The sequence below is a fragment of the Ambystoma mexicanum genome, chromosome 10 (assembly GCF_040938575.1).
Source record: "Ambystoma mexicanum isolate Mex_15411 chromosome 10, UKY_AmexF1_1, whole genome shotgun sequence".
Taxonomy (NCBI): Eukaryota; Metazoa; Chordata; class Amphibia; order Caudata; family Ambystomatidae; genus Ambystoma; species Ambystoma mexicanum.
In genome coordinates this window covers 555,229,841-555,250,192 of record NC_090932.1, presented here as the reverse complement: position 1 = coordinate 555,250,192, position 20,352 = coordinate 555,229,841, and the positions used below count along the sequence as shown (strand labels likewise).

General features: G+C 46.0%; 1 protein-coding gene across 1 annotated transcript in view; it reads left to right on the top strand.

Annotated features, from left to right (window-relative positions):
• Positions 1 to 19,203, top strand: part of AGXT (alanine--glyoxylate aminotransferase) — a 1,153,507-nt gene extending 1,134,304 nt beyond the window's left edge. The window contains exons 10-11 of the mRNA XM_069618136.1: positions 8,138 to 8,266; positions 17,829 to 19,203. Of these exons, the coding sequence (XP_069474237.1) occupies positions 8,138 to 8,266; positions 17,829 to 17,936 (237 nt within the window). The 3' untranslated portion in view covers positions 17,937 to 19,203. The remainder of the gene's footprint in view (positions 1 to 8,137; positions 8,267 to 17,828) is intronic.
• Positions 19,204 to 20,352: the final 1,149 nt, after the last annotated feature.

Here is a 20,352-nt window from a genome sequence, read left to right as displayed (position 1 = left end):
TATCGATGAGTCTATCAATCCTCCAAATTCACATGTGTGACTTAGTGACCTTAGTGCTGCCACAAAGTTTTCTACTGGCTCCTGTGCCTCTTGAACTCTTTGGAAAAACTTGTGCCTTTCAAACGTTGTGTTCTTCTTAGCTTCAAAATGGATTTCCAGTTTCCACTCAGCTATAGTGTACTGGTCCATATCGCCTTGGCCCTCCAAAGGTGGCTGAGGTAAACCATCATATACACTGCGACCCTCAGTGCCCAGGTTGTGCAGAAGTATCGCCTCTTTCCTTCCTGCTGCAAATGTATCGCCTCCAATTGCTATCAGGTAGGTATCAAAGATCTTCTTCCACCTGTCCCACCTTATGGGTGGTGCTCCTGGCTCAGGTAGGAAAGGTGGGGGCGGGGCCATGCTTGCTGCCGCCATAATGGTTGCAGTGTTTCCCTTGCTGCAGTCGGCTAGTCAAATTCTGTTTGTCCGTACTGGTTCTCTGCACACTGGCCTCTTGGTGCTTTAACTTTGTGTCAGGGCTTAACACTTGTCAAGAATTCCCTTAAAATCCTGCACAATCGTCTTTCTGCTTTAACCTTGCCTTGATTCAGGGCTAGACTCGTGCACTACTATTAGTGTAACTGCCTCCTTAGCAGTTCCCTGTGCACCTTGAAAGCTTTCAATGTTTATGCTTGCTTTCGTTTCTCGCCTTGTAGGGCTTGTTTTCCCTCTGTTTAGGGGCGTGTCACTCCGGGTTCCTTGTCGACACAGTCCAACTGTGTCATCTGCTGCCCCCTGCCTCCCCTCCTCCTCACCTCATGTGACGTCCAGGGAGGTCAGCTCTCAACTGGGCCCTGTGCCCATGAATGCTGGCCCGTGTCACCAGCTGCGGCGCGGCCTCGCCCAGACCCGGGCCTCCAGCCGTCGGCGAGGCCCTGTGAGCAGGGAGAGGCTGGGAAGGTGCTGCGGCAGCCCCAGCGAGTCCGCGCTACGTTCACTGCAGCCCGCTGTGCCCGATGCCGTGGCGGGCCCCCCGTCCTCGTAGCCAATGAAAGAACTGAGGCGGAGGCGTGACGAAGGGGAACTTGGTAAGTTTTATTGTAAGGGGCCCGCCGTGCCCGTCCACTCCTTCACGGCTCCGACGGTCACTGCGGGGTCACGCGAGCCAAGCTCTGAAGCATAACAGGGAGAATGACTCGCGTGCCCCCGCATTCTGAACAGACCATCACTACAGAATGCTCACGCGTGTGCTGCGCTCTGGAAATGCATTTTGTCCTGTGCTCAAAACGTGGGGAAGGGAGACCTCTGGCAATCACATCCTGACTCATTATTTACACACACTTCTTTCTTTATTGAAACCCTATCCCACAATATTTCTGTAATTAGTTATAAGGAATTGGCAATAGTTTTTTTTTGTATAGGCCTTTTTTATTTTGACACAATGCCACAAGGACTGCCTTATATTTCATTTGATGGTCGAAGCTTGCTCCCATCTTATATTTAGGTTTAGGTTGGGTGTTTTTCCACCCTGCATTTATAGTTCAATAAACACCCTTGATCTGTGATCACTTGTGTCTGTCGTTACTGTTGCCACCATGAGTTTGTTACACTATACACACTACACTCCATAAGGACTGTACTTGTTACATCCCACACCTAGGAAATCACACATTTACTCCTTCTACTTGCTGCTGCTGTGCTAATCTGATTGTGGTTCCTCTTGAGCAATTTGGAAACTGGCATGTCATGTAAAAGGCTGATCAAATAAATTGAGAAAGTCACAATACCCAACAATGCATTGACAATGGTATATCTATACCCCAACACATCTATCTCACTAACCTGATCATACCAGATGGATTGTGAAGTTATTCTAGTCACGCTCTGAAATGTGCACATGTTCATTGTATGGTATGCTGAAGGTTGAATAAAAGAACATGTGTGATCTCCCTCACCATCCCGATGATGACAAAGCAAATAGGACTTGTTTACAAATGATCGGTTCATTACTGCTAAGTTCTTTGAATGTATATAGATTACCAAATTGCAATAGCTGTCATTATGATTATTTTTTTTATTTCCAGCTTCCCTTCTTCCTTGTATATATCACACATTCCAGCTGCTGCCACCATATCCACCCCCTCTTAGAAATCTATCCTCCTACAGATCATTTGAGTAGCTCATCAGTGTGGTATCATATTTAACACATTTACCTGCATCATGAAATGTGTGAACCAAGATCATTTTCTTTCTATATACCGACACCAATCTACAAAATCCAGATTAGAAAGACAATATAAGAGCAAATTAGACAGGTTCAAAGGTTTTGGCCAGGTCACTTCATTAGGGGCTGTCAAGGGCAGATGTAGTGACATTCACGGTTTTGCTTTCGCTGCAGGAGCTGGAGACAGTGGTGGTTCTTTGATTGCCAATGCTTCGGCATGAATAGCATAAAACAGCCAATTGTGTATGATATGATATGATATATGATATATGATATGATATGGCATTTATAACGCCCCTATACACAAGTGTTTCAAGGCGCGTCGAGGCAAGGGAGGGGAAACAGAGGCAAGACAGACAGCGATCTTATTAGGCCAGGTGACATTGAGACCGCGCAAGTGCAGGGGAAGGGGAAGGGGGAAAGTGTAGAGGGGAGGGGGTAGTGGGCAGTGCATTACATGGGATCGACCGTAAAAATAAATAGAATAAATAAGGCAATAAGTAAAAGGTGTGGCCAGCTGGTGGCAAGTGCAAGGATAAGTGCAGACATCAGGTGTCAAGTGCTGGTAGGGGACTGTAGGGATACAGAAAACAGTCCTCAAGCGCAGGGGTTGCCAGGGAGGCAGTGCAGGAGTGCAACTGGTGGGGTAGGGGACCTTGGCCCGAGATCTGAGGGTAGCCAGGTGACCAGCGCAGTATCAGTAACGGCCAGGAGTTCAGCAGGAAAGAGGAGGAGAGAAAGCAGAAGCAAAGAGGAAGGTTTTGAGGTGCTTACGGAACCAGAGATGGCCCTCCTCAAGTTTCAGGGAGGCGGGGTGGCTGTTCCAGATGAAGGCCCCAGCCGAAGAAAGAGATCAACCACCAACTCGTTGCTTGGAGAAGCGACTTACCCGGAGGGAGTTGGAGGCAGATAGGCGAAGAGCTCGAGAAGGAAGATATTTAGGAAGAGAGAGTTGGAGGTATTGAGGCCCCAGGCCCCAGAAGGACTTGTGGACAATGCAGAGGGTTTTGAACTTAATACCAGCCAATGCAGAGATTTCAGTCCTGGAGAGATACAATCCCTGGGCTTGAGGCCAATGACAAGTCTTGCAGTCCTATTCTGGATGAGTTGCAGAGGGAGGAGAGTAGAAGCAGGCAGATTTAGAAAGATGGTTTTGCAGTAGTCCAGCCTAGAGAGAACCAGAGGTCTGGAGACAGTGAGCTTCTGGGGGAAGGAGAGGAAAGGAAAGTGTGGAGTCGATGATGCCCCTGAGGTTTTTAGCCTCACTGGTGTGAGCAGGAAGAGGGCCAAGAGAGGCTGGCCAGAGAGTGACAAGAAAGGAAGGAGCAGGTGTGCCAATTAGGAGAATCTCTGTCTAACTGGCATTAAGGCAAAGATCATTGGCAGCACATCACTCCTGGATAGAAGACAGACAGTCAGAGATGAGGGAAGGAGAAGAAGTGGCAGAACAGAGCTTGAAGATGAGTTGATTGTCATCCGCATAGCACTGAAAGTTGGGGCAGAGGGCAGAGGGCAGCAATGCGGTGGGCAAGAAGTGCCAGGTATTGGTTGAACAGCCAGGGAGAGAGGTTAGACCCCTGGGGAACACCACAGGTAGAGATAGAGATAGAGGAGAGGAAGGACCCAAGTTGGACCTGGGAGGGTCGATCAGAGAGGAAAGAGGTCAGCCAAGCCAGGGCCTGATCAGTGATACCCAGGTTATCACGGAGACGGTTGAGCAGGATGGCATGGTTGACTGTCTCAAAGGCAGAAGAGAGTAAAATGAGGACACAGTGGGTGTGGGAATCGAGGTTGGAAAGCATGTCTTCACGGATGTTCAGGAGAGCAGTTTCCGTGCTTCTGGCAGCTCTGAAGCCAGACTGGTGGTCATGGAGACTACCAACAGATTCAGTGTAAAGATTAAACTGGGAGATGGCCAGCTTTTCCAGGAGTTTGCCCAGGAAAGGAGTGATGGAGATTGAGTGATAGTTGGCCGGGCAGGACGGGTCAGCTGATGATTTCTTAAGAAGGGGGTGCACAAGGGAGTGCTACAGGGGGGAAGGGAAGTCTCCAGTGGTGAAGGAGTGGTTGCAGAAGTCAGCCAGAGCAGGTGCCAAGGTGTCAATGTGGTCCTTGATGGTTTTGGACGAACAGGGGTGAACCTGTTTTGACAAGACTTTCATAGATCGGACTTGTCTAGAAACCTCATCTGGGGAGAACAGGGGAAAGGCAGAGACAGAGAGAGGAGAAGTAGCCAAAGGAAGAGGAAAGGGCTGGATGTCCTAGATGAAATGGGAAGCCAGGGGCATGCAGAGGGCCTGAGAGGGGACCAGAGAGGTAGAAACTGCAGCAGGATTGGCCAGCCCCTTGCAGATTTGAAAGAGTTCGGCTGAGTTGTTAGATGCCGCAGAGACGCGGTCTTGGATGTGGGCTCTCTTCTTGGTGCAGACAGAGAGCCAGTATTGCCTTTGGAGCAGGAGGCAGGCCAGTTTGTCAGAGGATGTACCCGAAGCATGCCATTTCCTCTCAGGCACCCTGCACTTGCGTTTAAGGGTGGTGATGTCTGATTTGTACCAGGAGTTGCACTTGGCTTTGGGCTTCAAGCGGATCCTCATGACAGGCGCAAGAGCATTAAGGGTATCAGATATAGCAGAGTGGAGCATGGAGAGGGCTGTTTCAGGGTGTGAGTCAGCCAAAGGGGGAGTGGGGTGAGAAGGTGGCAGCGAAAGCCTCAACTTACACACGCTTCATGGGTCAGATAACCGAGAAGGTAGGTGGCAGTGCTGGAGTTTGCTTGGCATGAGGGGTGGAGAGAGTGAGCTGCGAGGAAAGGGGAAAGTGATCACTCCAGGAGAGAGGAGTGGTGAGAGGATAGAGAGGGGAAGGTCTGTAGATATCACAACATCAAGAGTGTGCCCTGCAGAGTGTCTCGGGCCAGAGGGTAGGATATAGAGTGAGAGAGAGTCACAGAGGTTGCAGAAGAGTCCAGAGGTAGGACAGGAAGCATCCAGGTGGATGTTAAAGTCTCCAAGAAGGAGGAGTTGTGTGGTCGAGACCAGGAGGGAAGAGGAGATGTGACCATGTGGCCGATAGATGGTAGCCACAGTAAGGGAATGTCTAGGAGAGAGAGAGAGAGCCTGCAGATGAGGCATTCGAAAGAGGAGTAGGCCTGCATAAGAATGACAGAGGCAGGAATCCACTCAGGGAAGATCAGGGCTTCACCCCCTCCGGAACGGTTGGACCTGGGCGCATAGAGGATCTTGTAGCCGTCAGGGAGGAGAGTGTCATAGCTTGTGACAGAGCTGGCAATGAACCATGTCTCGGTGAGACCAAGGACATCAAGGTCAAGTTCTTCTAGGAGGCAACAAATGTCAGAAGAGTGTTTGACAGCTGAGCGAGAATTAAGAGTGGCAATATGGAGAAGGTTGCCATCCTTGAAAGACTTCTCGGGAGGGGTACAAATCAGAGGTACGCCCTGCGGAGGTGTAGAAAAAGCCCGAGGGGGGGGGCAGAAGAGGAAGGAAGAGAGGGCAAGGTAGCCAAGGAGGAGACAGCAGGAGAAGGCAAGGAAGCCCTGGAGGGGAGTTAGGGGACAGCAGGAGAAGGAAGGAAGTTGATGTGGCATGGGAAGCGTCTATCAAAGAGGAGAAAATTGGCCTGAGGGCCTTGGACCAAGACGGTGCCATTCAGGTAGACATTACTGATGATCTTAGAGGAGTCGAAGGAGGCCAGGAGGGCCTCCCACCGGGTGCCACCATTAATGGGAGAAGAAGAGAGAGGAGAAAGCACAGAGACCATATGAAGAGTCCATAGGTCTGGCGAGGGAACGACAAAGAGGATGTCGGGAGGGTTTGCCTAGAGGAGGCACTGGTATAGGTGTCAGCGATAGGGCTCCCTGGGTTGGAGACCAGGATGTCCTTTTTAAACTTCTTCCTACCAGAATTAGTAGGAGAGCAGGATAGTCGATAGAGAAGCAGTTGGAAAATATGAGACAGAGAGCACCATAGAGTAGGCTGGGGGAGGAGAGAAGAGGAAGGGGGGGCAGGGAAGGGAGAGCACTAGGAAGGATGCAGGGAGGGGCGCAAGCAGACGAGACATAGAGAGACAAGACAATAGTAGACAATTGGACAAGACGATAGGCGCTCAGACAATGGTAGAAAGTTTGCTAGATGAATGCTTTGATAAGAAGTCAACCCCCAGAATGGCACTACTTTTGCAATGTCGTTTTGCAGTATGGGAAGGATAAACACACCTAAGTCTGAGATTCCTGTATAGGGGGAAAAAGGCCTAGATTTCACAATGCAATTTTAAATACTTTCACAATGCAATTTTAAATACCGGAGAAAAACACACGTAGGTCTGAGTGTCCTGTAGAGGGTGAAAAGGCCTAGTTTTCACAATGCAATTTTTTAATACATTCACAATGCAATTTTAAATATTGGAGAGAAACACACCTAGGTCTGAGAGTCCTGTATAGGGGGAAAAGGCCTAGGTTTCACAATGCAATTTTTTAAATACTTTCACAATGCAATTTTAAATACTTTCACAATGCAATTTTAAATACCAGAGAGAAACACACCTAGGTATGAGAGTCCTTGTGTGTGCATGGAGTAGAGGTGCATTGACCATGCTGCGATTGTATGTTATTGGCAGAAATATGGAAGTTTGTGATTTTGTGTCAATGTGGGTGTGTGATGCTGTGCTAGCAGTGAGTGGGTGGTGCAGTTGGTCAGAGTGTGATATGTTTGCAGGAGTGGGCTTTTGATTGACTTTTTCTTGTACCCGACGTGCCCGGCGACTAAGGTGCGCATTGTTTGTGTTGGTAATTGTCACGTCTTTTTAGAGTAAATCAGTGAAAAACCAAATACAGATAGATCAGATCTTTGTGCTTATACTCATTAAAGACAAGCATCAGACTTTATTTTGTAGTTTCACCATGTATTTGTCCTGTACATGTGCCCTTCTGATTATACGTGTTTCGGCTGAGTGCCTTTTTCAAATCTGGGCATAATTGGTTCCCATCAATCCTGTGTCCTTATGCACCGTCTGCTTGGTGTCAATGGGATAATCCCTCTATCATATCCATTCCTCCATGGTCCCTGCGCATCGGCTCTCGTGTGTTTGCAGGAGTGTGCAGAGTTTTAATATGGTTAGTGTGGGAGATGGGATGATCCTCGTACCAGGGTATTGGGTTGAACCATTGTTGCACAGGTTGTTTGTTGAGAACATTGAGGCCCGCAGTTAAGTGGTTAACAATGTTAGATCTCTATTTCACTGGTAGGCTGATCCGCCTGGATCATGTGAACCCCAGATCAAGACTTGCTACTTCATGCTGCACTTCTTTGCATTAAAGCTGCATGCTTCTCTTTGACCATGGGCCATGGTTTGGTGAGTTAGGTCAGCAAATCAATGGGCTATGTTTTTACTGCTTTCCTAAAGGTCAGGTGTTGCTCTATTGTGCATATTCCCTTTGGGATTGTGTTCCATAGTTTCAATGAGAAGTTTGAAGAGTCGGATTCACCATATTTCGTTTACAAATATTATTTGGGTTGAAAACGTATGTCATTTCTAACACCTAGGGTTCTTTTTTGGTCTGTAAATGCAGATTTTTTCTTCCAGGAATCGTGAACCATACTTTATACACAATATTTGGGGTGCATCACAAATGAAAGGTGTTCTGTCTTACCTGTGTATGTGAAATGCGTGTGTATTTGTCGTGTTTATGTTTTTTATGTTGTATCGTGAACCACATTTAATTTGTAATGCATCTGCAAATAGTGTAGAGATATTTAACAGTACAAAGGAATATGGGCGCATTTGCGTTATCAGTTAGAATTGTGATACAGTTGGCATCAGAGATGCTTTATGACATATTTTAGACTGAATCTTTGTATCTAGAAATCTTCTGACATTGAATGTGCACTTTATGTTTATGTTTTCTCTGTGTTCTAGGCCGTGAGACTTCCCACAGTTACCACAGTAGAAGTACCTCTGGGATATGAATGGAAGGACATTGCAAACTTTCTAATGAAGAACTACAACATAGAGATCGCAGGTGGTTTAGGACCCTCTGCAGGAAAGGTACAAATAATGGAACTGATGAAGGGGAGCGAGAAGGACTGTGGGAGGAGGTGGTGTCCCATGGAGTCTGAAATCGATACCATAATACACCGCTGATATGTTTCCAACAAAAAATATTTGGGCATGTAATCTCAGCAGACAATATGAACCATCATAAGAAACGATACGAGCTTAAAAACTGTGAATACATCGTTTGGGGAAATCCCTGAAACAGGGCTTTCATTTAATCGAATTTCAACAAAACCGGCACACTAACAAGTGAGCGGAAATGCACTAAGATAAACCTGCTAACCAAATACAGCAAAGTGTTACTAGCTTTCAAACCATTGGAACTGGGCTGCTAATTGGAAATGCATAATTAACATTTACAAAACTAACTTACACCTCAAGTTATGAAACATTTGTCCAAGGACAATAGACTCCTCTCATTCCGTGTACATGCCTCTACAGCCCCACCGACATGAGGCCTCAGTATCCGCTGGGATTACAAACCCAAGACATATCAGGGTGCCTGCTTAACAGTAAAAAGGGGATCAGTGGACGCATTGGGTGCATGCTCTCTGGTACATTTAGCCAGCCGATTTACCACAACGCACTTAGCAAGCTTCTTCCCCATCTTTGAAGAGAGAATGGGATTCCATAACAGAATGCACAGTTTTAAGCTTCTTCCCCATCTTTGAAGAGGGAATGGGATTCCATAACAGAATGCACAGTTTAAATAAATGTAACCAGCCTCGGCAGACTCATAGCATACAGCCAGTGCAATGTGACAAAGGACACGCCCTTAGATTTCAGTTAACTAACTTCCAAAGCACTAACTAAAATGTAGTTTGATATTTTCATAGGGAAAACCTTGCTGAATTTGTATCAAAATCTTCTGCACCAGCTTGGAAGACGAGACATGGAATCAGCTAAAGGGATTTTTTATATGGAATTACCTGAAAATGATTCTTGCCACCACAATGGGCCTTGAGCTTTCACAATAATGCATAATGGATCTTCCCCATTTTTTTGTGGCCGGGGAGGGGGCGGTTTCACCGAGTTGGGGAGAAAGTATCGAAAGAAACCAAAGTGGCAGCCGGCTCTTCCCTTTTGCACCATATTATTCAAAACATGGAGAAAGTACATGCACAACTTAATTATCGATGCATGTGTCCAGGCTTTCAAGACATTTCACAAATAATATTTGTATTAAATTTGTTTTCAATGCAGTTTGTGTTCAAACCTCAAACTGCTTTGAAAAAATCGAATACAAATATTATTTGTAAAATGGCATGAAAGCTTGAACCCATGCATCGATAACGAAATTGTGCATGTAGTTTGTCAATGCCTTGAGCTCTCCAGACAGTAAACGTATATAGCCTAAGTTAGCAAATGGTAATTATCCCAAGCGATAATGACCCCTCCCGAGTTCTGTAAGGCTATTCGCACAGAGTAATAGTAGCAATAAAGGTTTTTAGTTGAGGTGGTGTAAAACATGTTACTTTAATAATGAGTTAAGTAAACAAAACATGCTAGTAAATTAAACATGGTTCCATTTTGGGGTATTCAAATAAGTAGGTTCTCTTCATAAAGTAAGCAGTTTAATTGTACACTTGTCTTAACTGGAATGGTATTAGCATGAGCTTTCTTTAGGTGCAGTTTCAAAGTAAACAGTGTTTCTTTACTAAAGTGGAAACATTGCTCCATGATGCAGCTTTCACGTTATTGTGCTAAATTAGGTTAGAGTGAAAAGAAATCTCACTGCGAAATTGCATTGCTGTTTCTTGAATGCAGAAAAATGCTTACAATCAGAATGTCTAGAATGCAGTCAACGCCAGTAGTTATTGAATGAATTCCGAACATTCCGATTGGCTGAGTAGAGGTCAAGAATGGCGGTGAGTGGCAGTCCTGCAGCTTGCTATCATCACTTCAGTCTTTCTACAGTGCTAATTCCTACTGAGAGGTGTGTTTCCAGCCACTTACTACATAAACTCATTATCTCCGCGGAGCGGACGCGGAGTGGCGGTGAGTGGCAGTCCTGCAATCATGCCAGGCAAGCCGGCTGAGCCTGCAAGGACCGCCACTCCACCAACCACACCAGTCAATCAAGAGGTCGACTTGGGCCGCTGTTTGAGAAGCTCAACGGCCACCATAAGAAGCACTGCACCAGTTTTCACAGACTTTTCCGCCGTCCAGAACCAGTCCAGCACTTCTTCCACTTCTGAGAACACGCTCCAACGTTCCCTAAAAGGTGCAGCGACTACAACCTCTGCACTACTTAAAATACAAACTCCACTTACTCGAGAAAAGAAAACACCAGTTCGACCTTCCAGTCGTCCCTCGCCCTCGCCCGGGGCCATTCCTCCGCCCTCTGAGGCGATGACTGAGGTTTCGCTCCTCGACGACGTCCACCCGCCTTCAAGCCAAAGCTCGGAACCACCAGCGACACCTGCCCGCCCGCAGCCTCCTTCAGTCGAGACCGGAGCTCCACCGTCACCCAGAGGGGAGACGGCGTCGAGACCTCTGGACGGACTGATGGGCGCTCGCGTCGGTACGGGTGCCGAGGCCGAGACGCCCACAGTGGCCACCCCCGTCCAGAAGGGGAGTGGGGCCTCGGTCGCGATGGTCTCAATGATTAGGGGCCCTCAAACCGCGCCTCCAGAACCACAGCTACACGAAGCTGCGCGCAACATGGCTTCCCAGGAGGGAACACAGCTCCAAGCGCCTCCCCCCACCGTACTAACGGTAACAGCCCAGATTCACAAAAGTGCAAAGCAAGCCTCAATACAAGAGGCTAACTCACAGCCTCTACTCATTGCCGTATGGAAATTTCCATTACTCACCATCCCAGACGGCAAAGGTACAACGCTAAACCTGAAAAAAAGGTCACGACTTGCTAGTGCCTTTCCAACTACAAAAAAAAACACAGTCCAAAAACAGAAAAAGAAAACATCAACCCCATTGACGAAGCAAGCTACAAATACTATCCGTGGTGAAACAAATAAGAAAAGCAGACTGGCTCTAACAAAAACCTCTACAAAGACAACAAAGAAACATCAACAACCATTGAGCCTTTTATCGGACTTTTTTCTCAAACACCCAAAGGTCCTCCAAGGAATACGCCAAGATTTGACCGACGAGGAAATCCTAGAAGCGGCCAGCGAATGCACCCCTCCTACTAAACAGCGTAGACTGTGCCGGCAACATCAACCCTCTTTGCTGTCCAACCCTAAAGGAACTGACTGCCCCACGCAACCCCAAACCAAGGAAAGGGGGCCAGGCGCAGACATACTCTCAGCTGCAACCGTTGCACCAACAACTGCTCCACAGTCCACGGGCCTAGTTCCCAACAACGCAGCTGACATAGTGCCTGTTAAAGCGCCTGGGCGCACAAATAACACTGCCATTACCACGGACGCCCCGGTCCCAGAGCGGGTAGATAGTGAAATACTGTCCAGCAACGAGAGTGAATCTGCCTCCCAGACTCTACGGAACCGGAAAGAGAGCTTCACGAGACATCCCCAAACTACTCTACGGCTTGTCATAGCGTAGTCCTCACCGGTGGAAGTCCAATGGCTTCCCAAACCCTACCTCAGGACCTTATTTCTACAGACAATCACATCCCTTTAGTCGTGGAGTTAACCAACAAGAACGAACCAGCGAAAACGTCCCTTCCTGAGGCACGGGACCCCCACAACAGAACAAATAAATCACCAATTGACAGCCTTCGGAGCAAGATGACTCCCCAACCGCCTAAACCAAATCCTCCACTTGAGAGAACCATAGACTCTTTCTACTCAAACCTCAACAACTACAACACTCAAAGAAGACTCTCGCTTGACCATCCTATCAGATCGATAAATACAGATTCTACCCCCACCCGCCTACTATTCCCTCCACGAAATCGTTCCTCTTCTCAAAGTTCCACAGCTTTAAAAGATCCCCCCCCTAAAAAACACGACATGTGTACCCTGATGTCGGCTCTGACAATCACCTTTACCAAACTTTACGAGACAATTGGAGACACCTTGAAAGACCAAATCTCAATACAGGCGGCAATGTCAACCAAACTGACTTTCCTTGAAGGGTACATAACCGCCCTAGACCTGAAACAAAAGCAGGAGGTTGCCTCCAGATCTCAGCCACCGACATCACCCACAGTCATAGGAAAGGACAACACAACAGTAGTGGCCTCGCGGCCAAATCACACCCTGCAAAAATCTACAGCAACCCAAACAACAGCATTAATCGACCTAACAATCACGTCCAACCCACTAACCAGGTCAGAAAAACCTACAAAAGACCCTCCAAAGAGCACTACACGACCTACGACAGCCCCAACTTTCAAACCAGTATTTCTATTTCAGGCCCCGACCAGAGGTAAACTCTCACCATCATTAAAACTTCCGAAGACTCAACCACCCCCAACACCCAAACCTGAAGCAAAGCAAAGGCTGACACGCGAAGAAAGTGACCCTATCAACCCCTCGCCAAGAGGGGCCCAGGCACCTTTAGATCAAGAAGACCTGATGAACTTAACACAGCACTTAACAGAGAGGTCGACACTCAACTCAATGAATGAAATCTACATACCAGATCCAGCTACGTCATCTACTCACAAACATACGAGGTTTAACCCAGTAGATTCTGACTCCGATTCGCCATTTCTCACCCTGGCGAACCGTAGAAAGTCAGCCATCAGGAGACAGGAAGACACGAAAAAGCATTCTTCTCCTTACCCTAACCACAACTCTAAGAAAAGATCCCCTCATCAACAGAGAGAAGCTAGAAAAAGTGCAAACTGTCCGAGCAATTCGAAAGAACATCACGAAGACACTAAAGGCTCTACCCTTGATCCCGGTCGACTATCTAACCACCCGCAAAGATCCATAAATAGACTTCCTACAAACAACAGAACAATCAGAGATCCTTCACAAAAAAGACCTCAAATTAGATGGATCCTTAAGCTAGCACAAATCCAAGAAAACCGAGACAGAGTAACCCTGAATAGAAGAGGAGTCATCGACCTCTTCAGCTACATCCCAAAACTACGCGCAGTCAAATCTGCGGACATCCGAATAGTAGATCCAAGCCACATTCACCACAAGGCGATTTCCCATCTGTACATCTCCTCTTCGTCTACGAACAAACTACTAAGATCAGCGGCTGAAGACCTGCTAACACTGGGCTACAGCCTAAGCGAATCGACAAGGAAAATAAAAACACTTATAAACGAGGAACCAACGCTTATTGCAAACTCCTCTAAGAGAGAAATTGAATCAAAGCAACCTAGTCAATACCAACATCATTTGACAAAAAATGTCCGAGATAACCGTTCACGGGAAGAACCAGCCAATCTGACCACCTATAAAGTGCACTTGACGCCATCCATAAAACAAATTGCCCACTCGACCACGTTAGGCGACCATCCTTCAAATATGCAGCTCCTCCACGCTCCTCAAAGAGACAAGTCTAAACAACGACAAACGGTCGATCCAACGAAAATCCAAAAGACGGTACAAAATGAGCTCTACTCTAACGTGGCCAAACCCACTCCAGCCTCCACCCTCGAGACAGTGTGGTCATGGCTTCCTAAGGCCTTGAAACCCCGGCGGATAAAATAGCCATCAAAACCCAAGTTCTACCGAGATATCACCAAAGACACGCACAGCCTGACGAGCGATCGTATAAAGTTGTGGTCATGGAACACAAGAGGTTCTCACCATTTATTCTCCCAGAGCTCCGTAGACTGGCACGAATACGATATTATCTGCCTTCAAGAGACTTGGCTCCTTCAACCACCGACTATAGACGGGTACGTGACCAATATAGTCGCGGCCAAGAAAGGCTCAACAGGCAGACCAACTGCCGGCCTACTTGTAGCGATTCGAACTTGCCGAGGTCTAACGAACATAGAAAAACTAAAAGAGTCTGACAACACGTTAATGATGAAGCTAAACTGTTCCCCGACTGTAGAGACCCTCCCAACTAAACCAAAGCCGATGATCATCATTACAGTATATTGGAACCGGGCCACGACAAACACTACAAAATTCATCAAAAAAATGGAACAAGATATTGATTGGATCCTCCTAAAACACCAAGTGGACCACATACTTATATGTGGTGACCTCAACATTAAGTGTCACAACCCGGAAAATCCCCCTGCTGGCAAACCGAAAGGCCCTTCCACCGATCTAAGGGCGTCCAAATGGCAGAAGTTAATGGAATCCAGAGCTTTCTCAAACCTTGACCATACCTTCCACGATCCAAAGAGATACCCATCCTGGGAGAGAGCCAACTCAAAATCCACTATTGACTATATCTTCGTCTCTCGGCCGCTGCTAAATTTAATAACATCATTCAATGTCCAAAGAACAGAGGAGAGTGACCACAACCTTTTAGAAACCACCTGGGTCTCGGTAGCTCCAAACAACATCTCGATGCCAACCAGCCTCGAGTTAACAACGCAAGGCACAAGATTAAAAATGACCAAAAAAGCAATAACCTCCTTAACTACTGCCTACAAAGATCTCACCTTACGAAACCAGCAGTCGACGAACGACTATACTCCGCTGTTGACAGTATATAGAGTTCCACGTGGCAAGACCAGTCAGAACCCCCCTCAACGATCTCATACCTTTGACAAACTAATCCAAGGAAAAAAGAAAGAGTTAAGGAGAATCAAAAGACTCGCCCTAAAAAGCAAAGACCCCGCAACGCAATCAGCCGTCCCTATAGCTGTTAAAGCCTACAAAAACTGGCTGAGAGGACATCGACACAACCTATACCAACAAGACGCTGAAAACATCCTCACGGCAATAAACGGCAACCACGCAAGAGACTTTTGGGCCCTCATTCATTCCGCGACCCCAGGCACTCTCCCCGACCAACTAAACGGGATTGCTGCCTCAGTTTGGGAGACCCACTTCGAAGCCCTATTCAAAGAAACAGACCCCGTTCAGGGCAAAACAATCGAAACCAACTCCCCATGGATAGACATTACTGACCAGGAAGAAATCCAAATACAAATAAAGAAGCTAAAACCCTCCCGCGCTCCTGGCCCAGATGGGATAACAAACCTAGACCTAAAAACCCATCCTGAAGCGTGGTCCCAGCTTCTGAGTATCATCTTTGCCCGTTGTGCAGCATCCAGATCCATACCTCCATCATGGACCAAAGCGAACATAGTTCCAATTTACAAAAAAGGAAATAGGGCCGACCCAGCCAACTACCGCCCTATAGCCCTCCTGGACTCAATAGGCAAACTATTTGGATCCCTTCTCTTACAACACTTCACTAAGTGGGCTAACAACGCCCCCTGTCACGATAACCTCCAAACAGGTTTTAAGAAGAACCTGGGCACGAACGCCAATATCTTGATACTAAACACACTGAAAAACCAGATCCTTGAAGGTAAACCCACACTTTACATCACGTTCGTGGACCTTACTCAAGCCTTTGACAAAGTGGATCGCGCTAGACTATGGCAGAAACTAACGACCTGGAAATGCCCACCCGAGATTCTGAACCCAATCAAGGCTTTACACTCCTGCACATCAATGAGGGTGAGGTTAAACCAACAAGGGTCACTTTCGGGAGAGATAAAAACAGCTAGAGGCGTTAAGCAAGGTTGCCCACTTGCTCCTGCATTATTCTGGACTTATCTAGGCGACTTCCAAGACTTTGGAAAACAAATCCGTTCGTTCCCTCCAAAGCTAGGAGGTACCCAGATCAGCCGCCTGCTGTACGCCGACGACCTCATTCTATTAGACCACACCCCTATAGGTCTCCAACGGCAATTAAACAGCCTCCAAAGGTACATGACGGAAAACAACTTAGAAATCAACGAGTCCAAAACTAAAATGATGAAGTTTCAAAAAACACCTAAGAAAACAGAAAAATTCCACCTCTATCTTGGCTCTACTCGAATCGAAATGGTCTCTAGCTTTAAATACCTGGGAGCCACGCTAGATTCATCCTTAAAGGACAAAGCCATGCAAGAAATCCTCATTGACAAAGTCAAGAAGTTATCTACACAGGGAAAGGCAATCGACCTCAAATTCGGTCGCTACTCCTTAATCCCCGTAAGAGACTTCTACAAAAAGAAGGTGATTCCCTCGGTCACTTATGGAACTGACGCCATGCTTAATCTTCCGTCCGAGTTATGGCCAAAATTGGAAGCCCTGTTCTGGAGGAAAATTCTTGGTCTCCCTAAATCAACTCCAATAGCCTTGATTAGGAGGGAATTAGGCCTTCTATCTCTGGGAACCTCTGTCGCACTGAACAGAGTCCAATTATACAGGAAATGCATAACGCCTGGGTCGCCTTACGCCTATCAACTGATAAACCAGGAACTCGAATCGAAATCATGTAACTCACTCCAGAAATGGGAATCAAACATGCACAATCTGCTACACCTGGCTGAAAGTAGCAAAGAAGAGCTGATAACCAACCCTGCCAAAACCTCGAAAAAAATTAAAGAGTGGGACTGGATACAAACCATAGAAACCGCTAACAAATATAAGCTCACCAGTCACCTTCCCTCCTTTTTCAACAAGTTGCACTCACTGCAAACTTACCTCAAACTTTTTCCAAGCAGACGAGCGCGCCTATATTTTTTGAAAATACGTTTGAATCTTCTGGCGACAAACGAAATCTTGGCAATCAGAGGGCTATCGGAAACTAATCGATGCCGGTATTGCAAATCGACCACAGAAAAAGAGACAATTCGCCACCTCCTTTTGAACTGTCCAAAGACACGTGACATCCGTGCCATTTACTTGAAGAGCATCATCTCTGACTTTGTATCGTTAGACGAGGGAAACTGTTGGAACAAGCTGATCGCAGGCGAGAAACCTGGCTGGGCTCTAGCTACGGTTAACATCATGCAGCACATCATCAACATGCCACCTCCTTAAGAAGCTTCGAACCTCGATCCCCGCCCACCTACTGCTTACATATGGGTCTAAACTGGCGAAATCGCCAAAACCTTAGAACGCGTCTTCATGGTGTCGTTTGGTGAGACTTCGTCGTTCCCACCGGACCACCTTGATCAACCCTCGTTCATCCTTCATCGACATGGAGAAACATCTATTTACCTGAACATTAGACATTGTCCTTGAAATTTCCTACAACACCAACCATTTGTTCCTTTTTCTTTGTAAAAATCCGTAGCGATTATATACAAATAATAAAAAAAAAAAAAAAAAAGAATGAATTCCATGTGTTAATATAAAATGCAGCACAGAAAATAATCTTAGGAGGCAGCCAGAGAGTGTGAAACAATAGTACCAGCAAACTAACAGGTGAGCTTGAGTAGCCTTTTGAATGAGTATTAGATTCAGAAATAAGGCATGCGTTCAGGTGCTGAGCCTTTAAGAACTAAAAGAAGAACCATGGAAGATGCAGGTGCTAGGCAAGCAGGGGCTATTATCAATAACGTAAGCCACACGTCTTCTTTGATAATTGTACAGCGGGTATGTGACATTGCCAAAATCAAAATGACACTATTAAATGTGTATAAACTATTTAAAGTGTATTTGGGCTAAGACCCTTTTCATTTCTTTTACTATTCCAGGTACTACGAATAGGACTGATGGGCTATAACTCCACCAAAGCCAATGTGGACCTGGTCCTTGCTGCTCTGAAGGATGCTCTGCAGCAATGCCACAGAAACAAGATTTGAAAAGTGTATACCACATCACTTGCATCTGCTTATTTGTTTGAAGATTTCTTTCTCTCCCTCCTGACCTACCTGTCTGACGCACTGACTAGTTGCTTAGCCACCCTCAGAGTCTCACTGGGTACCAGGCTCTCTCTTGATCAGTCAGCCCTGCACTGCCACCGGGCTTCCACGCACTTAGAGGCTGTAACTAGAGCCGTGCTGCCCCTGTGCTGCACTTACTCTGAGCATCGCTATCCTGTTTCTGTCCCTCTCCCTAGCACTTCTGCTCCCCCAACCCCCGCTTCCCCTCACACCTGGCACTTCAGCTCCCCCACTCCCCCACTCCCCGCTTCCCTCACACTTCTCGTTCGCACATTTGCACGATCTGAATGACACAAGGCCTAGTAAGATCGTTTGCCTTGTCCTCCACCTGCCCCCCCCCAACTTGTCATACCTTGAAACACTTTTGTACCGGTGCATTTTAAGTGACTTATCATATCATATCATACCATACAGGCCACCCTTCATAGCTTGTGTTCCCTGCATTCCACTTATGTGCCTTCACACATCCATACGTCCTCCATTCATCACACTCATGGCGGGAAGAAGCAAAGGTGCCAAATTCAATACAATCTACCATGATAATCAATATACATCTAAAACGTTGAGGGGTCTTATTCTTTCATGCCAGGATGCTTTTGGGAGATTTCACAGCACGTCTGTGCCAGATTCCTTCCCCGTGTCCTTAATGATCTACATGTGAAAATAACTTGCACGCCTCTAATCTACTTGTTTCAACATAGCCCAAATCACAAGTGCAGATCCATTTCAGTCATTCCAATAATGGTGATGACAGAGTAGAAAGGTTTTATAAAGGCAAAGGAATCTGCTTATGTCATGTGCATTGTCATTAGCAAGGGACCAGTTATGGCTGTATAGATAACTATAACTGGCACATTTGAGTGTTTTATTTTTTTTGCTTTGTAACCATAACATTCATTTAACTGCATATGTGTTTAGCGTAGTTTTTTATAGTACCAGAGAACCAAAACGTCACGTGACCGTCTTTAAAACGACCAAATAATACCTTCTCAATTAAATACTGCAGACATAACTTTGCATTTAAAATAACGATTTCTCTTTTGAAAGCTTTTTTCACCGACCTTAATTCCAACTAGTCACTGTCAACATATCTCCCTTTAATTGCCTTTGCGTTTCCTTCTTGAATTGTTTGCTAAATATTGTTAATCAGATGTCTTTGACTGCCACCTAGTGGTTGAAATGCAAATAACAGGCAAACGAATCTGCTTATGTCATGTTTAATACAGCCATCACTGGTCCCTTGCTAATGACATTAAACATGACATAAGCAGATTCCTTTGCCTGTTATTCGCATTTCAACCACTAGGTGGCAGTCAAAGACATCTGATTAACAATATTTAGCAAACAATTCAAAAAGGAACCTATCACTGGCACATTTGAGTGTTGTATGTTTTTTCTTTGTAACCATAACATTAATTTAACTGCAGATTTGTAAAGCATAGTTTGTATTAGTACCAGAGAACCAAAACGTCATGTGACCATCCTTTTTAGTGACTCTCTGGGTTCTATATCTTTAGAACGACCAAATAATACCTTCTCAATTAAATACTGAAGACATAACTTTGCATCTAAAATAACGATTTCTATTTTGAACGCTTTTTTCACCGACCTTAATTCTAACTGCAGTCACTGTCAACATGTCTCCCTTTAATTGCTATTGCCTTTCCGTCTTGAATTGTTTGATAAATATTGTTAATCAGATGCCTTTCACTGCCATCTACTGGATTTTATGCGAGTAACATGGCAGAAATGTCTGCCAAATACTTGAGTTTTCAAAACTGTTGATTTACTGTACATTTTTCTACTGTATTGTGATTTATGAAATCAATGACCCTCCCTATCCCACGCCCTCTCCTGCTTCTAACCATTTACCCGACCTATATTTTGTAGATTGGAGATAAATCATGCATGTTCTGCCAGGCCACCCACTATTTATTTAACAAAGCATCCACTTCCTTTGCTTTCTTGAATTTGGTGAATTTCTGTGGCAAAATTTCCGAAACCATTGTTACAGAAGACAGAGAAATGGAATAGGGGTTCTCAACTGAGACTATCTGGTTGGCCTAGCAACGGGAAATGCTATGCAATGAAACTGCCACCTCACTTAAATCTTTTTCTCAACTCCTCCTCTGTTCTACCCACCTAGCAGTATGTACTCCAATCAGCAGCATTGTAAGAAGCTATTTGTTGCTGAGATTTCCATTTCCATTTGGTGCTGGGGTTTCCATTTCCCAGCTGTGCAGTGATTTCATACGGGGCTTTGTTGGGCTATGTATAGGCTACTTTGACAGCAGATCTGTTTTTGTCCTCCTGAGGCTGCCTTTCTACTCCCACC